Source organism: Chanos chanos, chromosome 5 (assembly GCF_902362185.1).
Source record: "Chanos chanos chromosome 5, fChaCha1.1, whole genome shotgun sequence".
Lineage (NCBI taxonomy): Eukaryota > Metazoa > Chordata > Actinopteri > Gonorynchiformes > Chanidae > Chanos > Chanos chanos.
Window position 1 is genome coordinate 45617926 of NC_044499.1, and position 15075 is coordinate 45633000.

Here is a 15075-nt window from a genome sequence, read left to right on the forward strand (position 1 = left end):
AATACATAATCATAGACAGGTTTACACACCACAGCTGAACAGAACTGAATTCATTAGAGCACAAAGAAACTGTGAAAGGTCCATAATGTCTGTTAAACATTCAACGTTATCATGAATAATGTTCAGTTTTAGTTGCTCAGCTTTCCTTATCCTGAATATTCATAAATGTGTTCTCACTCACTGACGAATCTGCTGTAGGATATTTACATTAGTGTTTGATTCTTGGTATTTGAATTTCTAACTCTGATAAGCAGTGTTAAATACCTGAGCAGGATAATCAAACAGCCACTGTTCCCTAGGCTTGTCCTCGTAAGCTAGAACAGCCTCTGTCATCTCATGACGCACTGTTGCACGCATGGTGTCCAGAACTCGATTCAGCCACACCTCGACCTATGGATTACCATACAAAGTCCAGTCAAAAGACAGAGTGAAATTGGAATACTTAATCATGAAGGTAAGCCAACTAATATCGGCGGATCTCTGTACATGAGAGTTCGCCAGGCATTTTCTTCACAACATTGTGATGAGGGACAGAGCATTCTCACAAATTCAACACAAATCAAGTGCTTGTCGGTGGCCTGGGTGCTTTGCATTTATAATGTGAATGTCTATCAAGACAGCACGGTCTTCATATTCGTTCATTTGATATACTAGGTCATCAGAAATGAAATGTTGCTTGGTTATAATGCACTAAATCATGTGGGGAGCGCTGAGGCTACCCAGAGTACCTGTCCACTGCAGTCACAGGATTCGCTGAATGGAACATATTCCTCTTCTTTACTGAACATGCCCAGACCAGTTTTAGTGGGATTACCAGCACTGTCTGTGTCAAATTTCATCTTTGCCATGTTGTCAAACAACTTCGACAGATGCCTCTGAACCTGAGGATAAAGGAGGGCAACACATTACTGTGTTTTTCCACAAAATTTTCACAATGTGACATTGAGCTGTCTAACTGGTATATTCTGACAAACAGTGATCAATACTGCCACCTAGTGCATTACTGAGGAGACCAGACGGAAAAAGAGGAAAAAACTCTCTAAATGTAACAATACCGTTAATTTTCAAAAATCCATGAGCTTTTTTATTTTAAAGCAACACAACTATTCTACTAACATATTAACAATAAATACTATCATCTAAATATTCTATTAACTATTATTCAGTATATACTGTCCAGACTAAAGTACCCTATGGTAACTTTCTCTAAGTGATGTGTTTGATAGGTGAAGGAGCACAAGGCTTGTGTGTAATATACCTGCTGCGGATCAGTACCATTGGACAGGATATCCAATAGATCAGTGGAGGAGATGAAGTAGAACCTGGGGAAGGCCAGCCGTTTGGTGTCCAGATACTCCGCTAAAGCTTTCTCACAAAGAGCAAGTCTGTAGGAAGACACACACTGACCATCATCCACCAGTTCTTATTACTGACTCAGACCAAAACTGTGCGTGCGCGCACACGTGTGTATGTCTGCGTGTGTGTGTGTGTGTGTGTGTGCGTGTATGCGCATGTGTGTGTGTGTGTGCGTGTGCGCATGTGTGTGTGTGTGTGTGCACGCTCTTACGGAACAGACAGGAAGACAAAGCTTGTGTTACTGTGTTCCAGGGATGAAAACCATCAGTTTCCATCCAGTGATCTATTACCAGAACATTTGTAAATTAAGATCATGATTTTATCTGATTTGAACTGATTTTATCAGTGGTCCCGTATCTCCCATATTACATGAACACTATGAAACTGTGGAGAGCTGCAGAAAAGTTCAGATTAAAAAAAAAGAATGAAATGAAATGAAAATGCAATGAAAGGAACAATACAAATGAAAACAAGTTCCAAACCTGCTTTGAGTATCTTCTAGTTTGCTGTAGAGCCCGGGTTTGTTGGTGGCCTCTACAACATTGGGTGTTTTATTAGCATCATAAGCCAGGTCTTTGAAATCTGTGTCGATGCCTTCAAAGCGCTTAGAATCCTGTGGAGATATTCATGAGGGAATGACTTGGGTGAATTTTATTTCCCCAAAGGAAGAAAAAAAAGAAAAGAAACAGACATTATTAACAAACATCTGTGTTTACGCCCATTTGAGCACAATGTTAATTATCAAGACTTACTCAGCCAGAAGCATGATGATATTAACTGTTTCACAATTTATGAATGTATGGATAGTGGGTAGAGCAAGATGCTTGTCAATCCGCACAGACTTTTTTTCACCCAAAAAAGAAATCTTTATTGAAAAAGCGTGAGCTAAAAGCTATTGCCAGAGTTTTTAATGCCTAAATTCCCTAAGTGTTGTATAGCTCTGACTTTTAAAACTTTAACAGAGTGATGCAACCAGTTGGAAATCAGTGCCTGGTACTGGTGGACATTCTTAAGACATCTTAATATAAATAATATAAGGGTAATGGAAAGGTGAAGACAATAACTGTTTGTTTGGCTTGACCTCAGGCAGTTGAGAGCGAATATCCTCTGAACCAATGAAGATGCTTTCTAGGTGAGACCAGGTCCTCTGCACCTCAAACCAGATGGAGATGACGGAATCAGCCACAGACAGCCTCCGCTGCCACAATGACACATCCTCCAAGAAGTAGGCGATGTGTTTAGATGACATGAGGTTCTGCAGCTGCACTTGGTTGTCTTCCAGTGTCTCGATGAGATCCTCATCCGACTTGAGCAACGGTACACCAGTACGTGGGTGAGTCTCATAGCCAAATTCCATGCCCGTCCACGTAGTGTTGAGTTCCATCAGTACTTTCTCCATGCCCATTTCCTTCACTGCCCGATCAACGATGGCACGAACCTCATCCTCGAAGCAGTGCAAGTTGAGACGCAGCAGGTCAGCTAGAGTTGTGTCCTGGTCCATCGTAAAGTGTACACCCGTGGCAGCCATCAACTGCTGCCAGTGTCGTGGGCGGATGGCTGGGTTTTGGAGCTCAGCCACAGCACGCAGAGAGGTCAGGGTGTTTTTAACGGTTCCGTCCAACCCGACGAATGCATCCCACGCTCTGGCCTCTTTATCCAAAGCTCGAAGGTCCTTGGAGAAGCGTTTGCACTCAAGTTCCATGTCATCCACACTGATGTCTCTCCAGCAGGTGGTTTGCCAGGCGTTCAGGCTGGAGTGGACCGCCATGATCAAATCCCACAACTCTTTAAGAAGAGAGACCTCCCGTCGGCACTGCCTAAGCTGTTTGTAGTCCGAAATGTTCACCTCAAACAGGTTAGCAGACTCAATGAGCCCGGCCATGATGGCTTCCATCTCTTGAATCTGCTTATGTGCTGTGTCCAGCATCTGATAAGGGTTTTCACTGTCAAATCTGGCCAAAGAAAAGAAAACCAGAAAAATAAGACCCAGACGAATCAAGTGCAGAACACAATATGACTGACTGATAATAGCGAAAAATTCCTCTGCAGTTCAAATTCAGACTGACATACGCGGATTTGGTAAAATACCGCTGGACATAAAACCTAATGTCAAACAATAATAGCAAATGACCCTGTAGAGTTAAAAAGCTCTTTTCTGGTCTTTTGTACCTAAAGGGTGCCTTTTTGCGAAACTCCTCCCTGAAGGCATGCTGCTCCACGTCAAAAGAAGTGCACTTCCTGCGTAGACTGGCAACCTCACTCGCCTGTAGGGGTGCCACATGCTGCTTGACCACCATAGCGTGCTTCTTCATGTTTGTCCACTTCTCTGGCAGCTCCTGCACAGCAAAACGCCACAAACAGGGAGAAAAATTTGCCATGTCAGAAAGAACTGCGACACAGCAGGGTCACGCTCGTTGTCTAACATGAGCGTTAGGTTTGCTGGTTTCGGTCTAAAGATTTGAGATGTTTGGTAAAAAATTGTGTTAAATGCACTATGTCACAGCTACTCTTAATTACTACCATATCTGATACTATGTGTGTGAAAGGTCATATCACTAGTTTCTGTGACTGAACTCTATAAGTGACTTTTGTTGCTGAAAAGTTCAGCTATTAGATGCTGTAGTATAACAAAAAATGATTGAACCACTGAGACCAGAACACTCTGAGAAACTGAGTTTAAGACAATTTATAAGGGTACTTGCCTCTAGCTGTTTATACACTACTTCTGGGAGTTCCTGCTCATATGTCTTGAGCAGATCGATGGTGTGCTGCAGTGGCTCAAACATCTCATCGGTCGTGCTCTGTCTCTCTTTCACCGCCATCAAATGACCCATGACCTCCACTAAGCCAGCATAGTCACCTTCTTCCACCCTCTTTCCCAAACCAGCCTCAGTTACTCTGATGAACTCCTCCAGATCTGACAGACTGGAATAAGAAACAGAGAGAGAGGAGGATCATCAAGTCTTCCCAACAACATCTATTGTGGTTTTCTATGGTCACATTCATTATTTTATTTATTTTAATTTTTTACCTGTTTGTTACATGGTCAATGAGATGTTGTTTAAACATAAAGCTCCATTTTTTGATGATGTTGAGCAATGCACTTTTAAAGGCCCTTCCATCTACCCTCATCCAGCCCTCAAACACATGGATGGGATCCAGCTTTTGCACCTCTTCATAGACGCTCTCATACAAATCCACTTGTTCCCGAAAGCGCTCTAGTGTCGGTGGGTTCTCTGGGACACCATCCTCAGCATGCGCTTCGATCTCCTCGCTAGTGAGGACATGGCCATAGAGCAGGAACTGGCGCATGAACTCTCGCCTGTCGTCCACGTAGAGATAAGCGTAACGGTCAAAAGAGTTTCTGTACTCACAGCATTGAAGCATGACTCTCTGCACACGCTCCATCAAGAGCTGACGCATGTCAGCTAAATCTGCCATGTCCTCCATGTCTGCCTGTGGGAAAACAAAACAAAAAACACAACACTGACCAAAAAGAAAAAAAACCCAAACGCACCCTCAGTGAATGATTACTTTAACCAAATAGATCTTAGAACAGGCATGTTTGCTACCTGACTGTGTTTTTGGTGGAGCAGATGTGTCACAACCCACAACCCATGGCTCTTTATTAGTATTCCATTAGTATATATGGAAAATCTCATCTTCTATGGAGTAAACAGTACCTGGTAGTGTGGAAAGCTGCTGTGTTCAGCTAAACGTGGAACCAAGGAGGAAATCCTGTAGACATCGTTGATTAGACTCTCTACAAGATCATAGAAGCCATCTGAAGCACCAAACTCCAGTGAGGGGTGGAAAACCATGTCGGGTACTTGAAGATCTAACTGGGCTTCAAAGAAGGGTGCCAACCCAGCCCTGTGGTCTACTCAAGGACAAGAGAAGGACACATTTAAAGTGCAGTTGATTACTATTTCTAACAGTGAAATGAATGTGCAAGCAGACATACCTGTGTTATCTAAAAAGAACTTGAGGGAGCACTCAATGCTGTTGAAGAAGCCATCTATGAGCATTTCATCGATGTAATCCACATACGACCTCCACTCAACTGATGAGGGGTCAACCTTGAAAAGTGCCAAGTTCTCCTAGAGCCAGATGATTACATTAGAGCAAAGAAAAAGTCGTTGACTTACCCAGAAAAGACAAGTCTCCAGTTCACGAAAGAAATTAACTACTTGGTCAATATCATTTTTCTGTCTTTTTGAACCAATTTAAAATTCTTTTTTTAAGGAAAGAAAGAATGAGGCATAGATCCTTAAGACTCTATTCAACCAGACCATGGTCTTTGGAGACATAAATATATTGAATATAAGGAAATGACTTTATATTTCATCATAATTACACATTACGGCTTAATGAAATTTGAAATCGGTGGGGCTACTGAATATAGTGTACCTTCACTAAGTGGTGGATCTTTGTCCCTGAGGCTTTTATCTGGGTGTAGGTTCTCTCTAGACGCTCGGCTTTGTCCTCCAAGTTCAGGAGGGTGTCTTTCTTCTCCTCCCTCCTCTCAAAAATTGGGGAGGCCCAGGATTTCATGAGGCTCTGGATCTCCTCAACATTGTCTTTGGCTCTCTGCAAGCGCTCCTCCAGTCCACGAACAGTCTCCCGCACTCTTTGGATGTACTCCCAGATCCCTATCGTTGTTAGGAGAAAGAAAAGGAATGAGATCAGAGACCACAATTAATGAACAGCTACTAAGATGGAAGAAATTTCAATCATTCAAAATTTAATTTCGCAAAACTCCTTGAACTATTTCAAAAGCCTAATTTTTGTATTTTATATCAGCGACAAAAAAGCACCAAGATGGATTATCAGAAGATTAACTGTCCGCATTAAGAAACAATTTTAATAAGCCACAATATCTGTAATTACACAATTCATATTTATTTCATTCAATTTAGCGCTCTAGTCAAACTGCAATAATGATGAATAATTTTACATATCTGACACAAACAACATTCTAAAAGGTTAAAACATTAAGCAGCTATATACTGTTGGTCTATTCTGTGTAGTTTCCCACTGCCTCCTGAAGCAGCAGGAAAGCTTTGAATGGATGAGAAAACTTGCTGTGTTTTGGTTTAAGGATTTGTGCAACAAAATGCCCAATGCACAAAACTTCCTTATAGAGTATACAGCTCCTTTCCCAGACAGTGTGACAATGTCTGGCCTCGTTCAGTAGGAGCCTTTTCAATGGTATACGAAAAGTGCTGTGAACCCTCAATACATCACTTACACTTAATATGAGTAAAAGCAATAACTGAACTGCTCTCTGGCATAATACAGCCTTTGGCTGTATCTGTCCTGTCTATTGTCAATCTATAAATGAATGTACTCACTGTGAGGCATGAAGCACACATCTGTCCATGTTAGGTTAGAAAGAAAATAAAAAAAAGAATGAGAAAGTTTTATCAAGCTGAGATGGTTTTCTAAATCCTCTTAACTTCTAACCTTGGCTGGTCCAGTTGATGGTTTCCTCTGCTTCTTTGAGCTGAGTGTCTATGTACTTCAGCTCACCCTGGATCAATGGGAACTCCACTTCCAGGACTGTGGTTATCACCTTATTGTACCAGGAAGCCGTCAGCTCTAAGTTGGCAACGTACTGCCACAGGAGCTCCTTGTTTGAATAGATGTCCGAAGCCATATCTGGAATTTCTTCCCTTTGTCTTGCCTCTAAGTATTTCACTTCTCGGAGGACTGACACTAACTGTAGGGTGAGACCAAAATACCATCAGTGTCTTTTCAACTCCATATTTCATGACATTTGAGCAAATAATCCTTCTCCTGAGGAGCTGCGGTCCTACTGGAGTTTGGTTTTTTTTGTTTTTTTTTTTTGTACCAACCCTAATGTAACAACTATCTAACATTCACAGGCTGAATCTAATATTCAAGGGCTTCAAAGGACTCTGATTAGCAAAAGCCTGCACACCCCCTCTGGCTCAATAGGAGGAATTTCGTCTGCTGTTGCAAGACACTGAGGAAATGAAACCCTTTAGACTTCACTTGCAAAGAACCACACAAGTCTCCAAGATTAAAATGCATGTTTGATCATAAGCAATATACTGCCATTCTTATCTGTATTGGCCAATTGCACACTGATAAAAAATAATCAGTATTGTTCATTAAACAGATCAACTGATTTACCTGAGGGTTAAAATTGACAGATATGTGTCTTGTTCCTGGGTCTCTTAAGATGAGTGGTTGACAAAGATTATATTGGGACTTCTCACCAACAGATTCAGTCCACTTGTCATATAACTTAGATGAGTATCTGTGTGGGGGAGAGAGGAGATAGCAATACTGATGATTGGCTTGTTGTCTCATAGAAAAATATAAAATGATAATGGCTTTATTAAGCATAATATTGCGAAATGCGTTTAAGTATTATTCAAAATACCGAGGAATGCATTTCAGCACATTCAGTGCTTTGTCATTTCAAAAGAATGGCAGAAATAAGGGGTAAAAAGCTATTCAATTACATTATGATCCCAAAGAAAACAAGTGTGCTCTGTTGATGCAGTTTTACATTAAAGTCCGTTGCTAAATGTGGTCATTTTTCAGCCAACTGTCATTAACTTTTTAATAATTACAATTGTGCATATCATGTCTTTGAAATTGGACTTTAACCTTTAATTTATGTTATCAGTACCTTATCTCTGTGGGAAAAAAAATCTTATTTGGGAATGCTAACAGCGCTGGATAACGCACAAAAAGAAAGAGATTTTAACAACAATAAAAACATTCATCCATTATGGCTGATGGAAGTAATATGACAAGATCCCTGTGTTCTTAGACCTATTTGTTCCAAAGCCGCTTTTGGGACCTTGTGTGCTATGGTCTTTATTGGATTTTTACTCATCTGGATATAGGGTTAATTGCCTCAGTGTGACTCCAGAGCACAGGCCCATGTAATCAAATGGCTCCACCGTACACATAAATCATAGACCTCTGTGTCATAACGTAATGAGTAGAGATGCCCATAATTGCCTAGACTGGATTGCTTGTGCAGTAAAAGTGATTACCAGGATCTAACGAGAGGGCTTAATTTTTGACTGGAGAGAATTCAGCTAAATCTCTGGGTTATTCATCAATTCTTTTTCATGAGCACAGAGATGATGAGTAATGTGTAGTTGCACACAAATATAAGCTAGCGTGCAGACACACACCCACCCACACGCACACACACACACACACACACACTCATCTACTCCACCCACACACACACGAATACACAGAGACAGAGACATGAAGAAGCATGCAACCAGGCTTACAAAAGCACACACTTCAGTCTGATGGTCCCAAAAATCAGTCCTATAGATTTATGCGTTAGATGTTTTTTTTATAGACTTATTGTAGTGTATGCACACATGCACTGAATGATTGCAGAGAAAATGAGACTCTGGTGTAATAATCTACAGACACTGGCTTTTTTAAATGAGCAAATAAATCATGTAAGGGCCTGGAAGTCTCCAGTCTGCATCTCAATGTTTCCTCATTACATATATAGTCATTCTCAAGGCTTATTAGAACCCAGACGCTTACACTCTAATAAATTTTAGCTTGGTCCAGTTTATCAAGATGCTATGTCAAAGGTATAATACTGTATGTCAAAAGTATAAAATAGTACTAAGATATTAACTACACCACTACAACAGCAAATCCAACTTTACTGGTGATGTTAAAAAACAAAACAGTTTTGGGATCAAAGCAACAAAATCTTTAGATAAGTGGTATCGAGGGCACTATGTTCACAAACCGTTTGAGTAACTGCAGTATTTCTTCATATTTCTGGACCATCCTCTCTCCATCCACAGACTCCAAGCATCTGTTCAGGCATAGCAGTGGATTTTGAGTATATAGCACAAACACAGACACATATATAACTTTGATAACTTACGTCAAATAAAAAAACACGTGTCTGTGGCTTTTGTACCAAATACAGAGACAAAAAAGTACAGAGAGTGAAGAAACTCACGGATAAGAAATATATCTAAAGTTAGAGAACGGGATTTGAATGCGCTCTTGCAACTGCTGAGTCCATTTTAAACCACCTGCCACAGGAGGCAAGTTCTTGTTGACAGGAGTGTAGGCTGTTCAAACAACAATTAAGTTAATGAAGAATAATTAACACCCTTAAGAATCAACTCATTATGAATAAATTAAAAAAAAAAAGAAAGAAAAAAGAAAAAAGAAAAAGCTCACAAGCAAAACTGCATCAAAGGTTATTACTAGGATGGCAAACGCCACCGGTATGTTTCATATTCCTGAATTAATGCAGATCATTTTAAATCATCTCACCTAGCTCCTCTTCTGCCTGAATGTGTTTTTTAAAAAGAGTTTGGCAGTTGTCCAGCTCCCTGTCAAACAGTCTGATAAGTACAGGGTATCTCTCCTTAGCATCTGCAGCTATCAGAGGGCGCTCCAAAAGGCTACCAAACATGTCCAAAACCTGGGGGAAAAAAAAGAGAAAGAGAGAGAGAGAGAGAGAGAGAGAGAGAGAGAGAGAGAGAGAGAGAGAGAGAGAGAAGAAACAAAAACTTGATATCTGGAGTTAAAAAACACAATTTCTTAATAAGCCAAATTGTATCCTAAGTTTCTTGGGTTATTTAACGTGGTTTTCCGACATCAGACTATTTTAAGAATCTGTTTAGCATAACACTGTGTTTCAAGAAGCAGAGACACCTTTTGTCTAAACAGACTTTTTTTTTTAAATATAGTCATGTTTACTGATAAATATGCTGCATGTTTTTTTTTTTTTTAAATGAGCAAACCTTACACACAAATGACCACAAACAAGTAACCCATTTTGACAAAGCATGGCTATAAGACTCTACCACTCTCTTACTCAGACTATTACACATTAAATGTGTTTTTTCTACAAGGAACGTTTAATGTGAATAGGTCTTCATTCCTCATGGGGAATTTGCAGCTACTGGAAAATCATTATAGACGAAAAAAGGCAGAAACCATCTACGTGTCATGTCTAAATCCATTCTTTCTTTAGGATAAAGACCAGGATATCATATTTCTTAAGCTCAAAACAGGATAAAGTTTTATAAGCACTTGTCTGTTTTCTTAGTAACACTGACTACTACTGTGATGACTGTCGCCCACCTTGAAGGCATGCTCTAAACCCGAGGCATCATCAAAAGCCTGGCAAAAGATTGCCCCGAGGCGACGATCAGTATCCTCCACCTTATGCTGGAATGTGTTATAATCAGCCTCAAACTCCTGGAGAAATACATTCACTGTTAGTGAAAAAAAAATATTCTCTGGGCAGTAGTTCATTAAAATGAGAGTACATCAAAGTTTTGCACATACCAAATTACAGATGTCTAGGCAGTCATACGGTCTCTCTGTGAAAACTTTGAATCTTTCTAAGAACTCCTCATACAGACCAAAGACCTGCTGACTGAGTCTTTTTCCTCGAATGCCCCCAAACTCCATCTTCTCCAGTTTCATCATATCACCAGCTGTAAGCAGCAAATTCTGGGGTAGGACAGTCAAAGCAGAAAATTGTGCATTCAAATCCAGTTCCAAGCATCTTGTCTATCAACTACCAAAGGTGGATCAGATCCAACTCCACAGTCTTTAAGACTAAGTGAGTGATTAGCTTTCCATGTAAAATGATTAAGACCTTTAAAGATGTATATGTGATGTACATGGAAATGAAGTAGCACATATGTTGAACTCTTTAGATGTTTGCTACCCCCTTCTGGCAGACAGTGAGAAAATACAATGATTCTTTCATAAGCTTAACATGTAAATAAAACAGATTGTCAAACATATCAGTTACTTTCAGATGAAAGGTCAAGATTCCAAGACATACTACAAGTCACATTTAGGAGATGATTAGGAACTGACATATTTCCTTTACACAAAATTCACTTGCCTCAATAGTTCTTAGTCGGTTCATGAAGCGATCCAGTCCAGCGAACACCATGGTGGGAGAAAAGTCCCAGGGTCTGATCTCTGTCCCATTTTTCTGATACTGGTGAAGGCTGTTCCTCCTCTCCCTGTATGTGTTTTTGAAGTGGTGAAGCACATCAAGGGTAATTTGAACTCTTGTCAAGCTTTCTACTGAATCACCTTTCAGTATGTCCTCTGGGTTCAAATAGGTTTGAGCCTGGAAAAAGACAATTTAAAATATACCGTTAAAGGCCAGCTTATGCAGCCAACTCCTAATTTCTAACTCCTATGCAGTACAAAACTTCTCAGTTCTGTTCAACTATCGTCTGGAAACAAGGCCTGAGGTTACTCAACCCCTCCAGTTTTTCAACTAAGACAGGCCTGCTGTGTGTTCAAGATATGACAAGAGACAAAAGGTGATTTGTATTTTGCATTCAGACTGTACCAATTGGATGAGGAGGTTACAGATCTCCTGTAGCAGCACTATGATTCTGGCTGGGGTGTTGTAGTATTTGGAGTTGGCCCACACCAGACAAACTGTGTGCATTAATGGTGCAATCTTTCCTTTGATGTCAGTGAATTCCACATTCTCCAAGTCCTCAGTTAATCGCTGAATGGGCTTCAGGTAGATATTGATGTCTCTTGCCTCTTCCAGTGCTTCCCAGAAACAATACAACAGTTCTGTTAGTAACTCCTCTGTTTTCAGTTCAAAAAGTGAGGAAAAAAAAAATGAAAACACACAGATGAATGTGGATTTGCTTACCTCTCACGACATCCTGGAGCATGCTAGAAAAAGCAGGATAGTAACTACTCTCCATTGCCTCCAAAAGTACAGCCATTTTAGATACTTTAGGTGCCTTAAACTGGCTGTGTATGCACTCAAGATCAGCATATCTGAGGTAAAAAAAAAAAAAAGTCAAGAAAATTCGAGAATACATGTTCAAAATGTTTCTGAGGTTTGATCTGCAAACATCTTTGGTTAAACAAATGCAGACCAAGTTTTAAGGCACAAACATCACAGTATATTTACCTACCTGTTTTTCCAAAAGTTAAGCTCTACATCTGGAGTGGGGTTTTTGCCCTCAAGCAGTGGCTCAGATGAGTCCCTCTTTAGGACCTCCCGAATCTGATGACTCCACTCAACCACAACCGACTCAATAGAGTGGATGATGCTTTTGTCCACAATGTCACCTCTGAACCATGAAGGAGGAAACATTATTTTTAATGCGTATAAGTTTGCCACTCGAAAATGTAATTATACATTAATGAAGAATATCAATCTCTCTGGAAGTGCTCCTTATCCTGAGCGTAATCAACTGATTTTTAATAGACTTTGCAAATGGTGAGCTAGAACAAATAGTACTAATGCACAATATATCAAAAGAAATGTCATTACTTTCAGTTATTAAGAACAAAATGTTAACAGGCAATGAACAGTTTGGTCCACACTATCAACCCTGTCTTACCTTTTATCTCTTTCAAAGGCAGCTTGTTCAACTCTTTCTGATCCTGGAGGAAGAGGAAGAAGAGTTTTGCCTTTGACTTGACCAGACAACACAAAGACATTGGTCTTCAGAGTGTGGACGTGTCGCATTATGTCCTGGGATACAACATGAGGCCAGTGGCAATGGTTTCTGTTATTGGACAGAACAGGGACCACAACCTAAGAGGAAGCACAGTGATGAAAATATTAGTTTGAACAGCAAAAGTAAATTATGGCTTAAATTTCTCCAATTACAGCTTCAATGGCAGCCTTGAGCTCTTTTAATATAATTAAAGAAACAGAAATTTGGCACAATTAAATATAAATTTATAAGTGTTTTCACAAAAGCATTCTCTAAGGAAAACCTATATGCAAATTAAGATACCATAATGAGGAAAAGTTTAAAGTATGACACAAACACAATTTAAATATTAAACAAAAGAATTTGCCGGGGAGGCGCTAAAACTTCTGAATAACAGTGCCACCAGAAGGAATAATATATTTAATTAGGAAATGTGTATGTCAGTGATTCTTCGTTTCCGTGAAATGCATACTAGCCTAAATGCTACGCCAAATGAGGTTAAACTAGGTCTCAGTCAATGATACAGGTTAATTGTGAATGAGGAAAAGCGTTGAACAGCGCGATCCCTTGTGGATATGCTGGTTTCTATCTACACCTTACTTGAGACTTCATTTTAACAGCATGTGAACTTCTTAACACATTGTGCGGCTGTAACCATGGAGCCAATGAACTTTCATTCGTGCAGTTTTTCGACCATGTCACTCACCAAGGAATTCTGGCTGGGTTTAGAAAACTTTGGTGACCGACTGAAATGCGGTAATAACTGACTATCATGAGAATAAAATGATCCAGCTCACTCTTTGGGACCTAGGGAAACTAAATACGCAGGTAGCGGTGGTAGCCACTATGCTATGCGTTGAGTAAGCCCAACCCGAGGAGAAACTTACCTCCTCCACAAGTGCGGAGAACTGCTCGAGCGGGGAATAGGACATGTCCCCATAAATTAAAATACTCTTCATTAACTCCGGAGTAAGTGTAGTTTTGCATAGTTTGAAGAAATAAACGCCTTTGTTCTTCGCAGTTCCTGAAAATCCAAAAGAGGGAATTAACTGTCCTGCAGCGTTTAAGGACACAACAAGAGTAGTTTGATCAGATTTATCCAAAAAGTCTTGAATCACTTGTTTCTGCTCTTCCATGGCAATGCATTTTTGCCACCTGTCAGATTTCAGTTTCATTGTCTTTAACACGTATTCTTCTATGAATTCGAATCTTTTATCAACTGCGGGTGAGTCCTCGTCCATTTTCTCGGTCTTAGTGGTCGCAGTGATCATTGACCGGCGTTGGGTTTGTGTTAACCGGTTGGCCCCTTGCCTCCATAGTAACCCTCTGTTTGCATTAATGACTCTGCTGTTGCGATGGGACGAAATCGACTCACAGACGCTAAACCAGTTCTTTTCACAGGTGAATGGATCGATGATTGCATGGTAACTGTTCTGGGCTTCTGTTCGCCTTGAATACCTCTGGATTTCAAACTTAATTCGACTTCAAACATAACCTCGCTATGGTGATTTTCCCTCCGTTCAGACCACTTTGCCTCATGGGAAACTGTTATACTTTTCTCCATTTCCCTGAGTGTTTACCTAAGTACAATATTAGCAATGTTTTAGATCAATTTTATTCAAACATCTTAGTTGTTAAGTTATTATGTTTATTAGTTACTCACACACGCGTCGTGTGCAATACCATGGCGTACCATTGGATGGCACTGAAAGAGTGTCCATTAGAAGGGCAGTTTCTCCCAAGTGAAGCACAGGAGATAAGATAAAGGTTCCAAAGCGAATATAGCAAACTGGCTGGGGGAGAATGGGGGATCTGAAAGCAAATAACATTATCTCTGTATATATGAATGCAGGGGTCATAAGTTGGCCTTTTCTTCTGGTGAAGCTTTAAAATATGTTATCATTTCACCAGACAGATTTTGCTTTCCTGCTTTATATAAACATAAAAATCAATGCATCTCCCTGAACAAAAAACATAACATACTTGGCAAAAGAAATTAGAAATCATTTGTTTATATATTGTTATGGTAATGACCTTAAACTAAATTATCAGAACAATGATACAAAAGTGTTTTCCTTGTATTCTTTTGTTCCAGTTCAAAGACAAAAGTGACCTCTGGCTATGACCATGGTGGGCCACAATGCATGAGTATCCCGTGAACCCAACAAACCATGGGGGTTCAGGCCACCTCTTTGAAGATTAGGATGACAGACCAAAGCTCGTCATTGAA

The 15075-nt window shown here is 40.1% G+C and overlaps 1 protein-coding gene across 2 annotated transcripts in view; it reads right to left on the reverse strand.

Moving 5' to 3' along the window:
• Positions 1–14086, reverse strand: part of dnah9 (dynein, axonemal, heavy chain 9) — a 61996-nt gene extending 47910 nt beyond the window's left edge. The window contains exons 1-24 of one of the 2 annotated variants that reach the window (XM_030775719.1): positions 13733–14086; positions 12747–12943; positions 12315–12473; positions 12044–12174; positions 11726–11937; positions 11264–11497; positions 10693–10860; positions 10486–10602; positions 9670–9820; positions 9347–9461; positions 9128–9196; positions 7516–7642; positions 6823–7078; positions 5767–6008; positions 5321–5456; positions 5040–5236; positions 4388–4812; positions 4059–4281; positions 3526–3692; positions 2438–3308; positions 1839–1969; positions 1259–1385; positions 729–881; positions 265–390 (exon numbers count right to left, since the gene is read on the reverse strand). In XM_030775719.1, the coding sequence (XP_030631579.1) occupies positions 265–390; positions 729–881; positions 1259–1385; positions 1839–1969; positions 2438–3308; positions 3526–3692; positions 4059–4281; positions 4388–4812; positions 5040–5236; positions 5321–5456; positions 5767–6008; positions 6823–7078; positions 7516–7642; positions 9128–9196; positions 9347–9461; positions 9670–9820; positions 10486–10602; positions 10693–10860; positions 11264–11497; positions 11726–11937; positions 12044–12174; positions 12315–12473; positions 12747–12943; positions 13733–14086 (5088 nt within the window). Of the gene's footprint in view, positions 1–264; positions 391–728; positions 882–1258; positions 1386–1838; positions 1970–2437; positions 3309–3525; positions 3693–4058; positions 4282–4387; positions 4813–5039; positions 5240–5320; positions 5457–5766; positions 6009–6822; positions 7079–7515; positions 7643–9127; positions 9197–9346; positions 9462–9669; positions 9821–10485; positions 10603–10692; positions 10861–11263; positions 11498–11725; positions 11938–12043; positions 12175–12314; positions 12474–12746; positions 12944–13732 lie in introns of both variants that reach the window. The other variant, XM_030775718.1, reaches the window with a different exon arrangement.
• Positions 14087–15075: the final 989 nt, after the last annotated feature.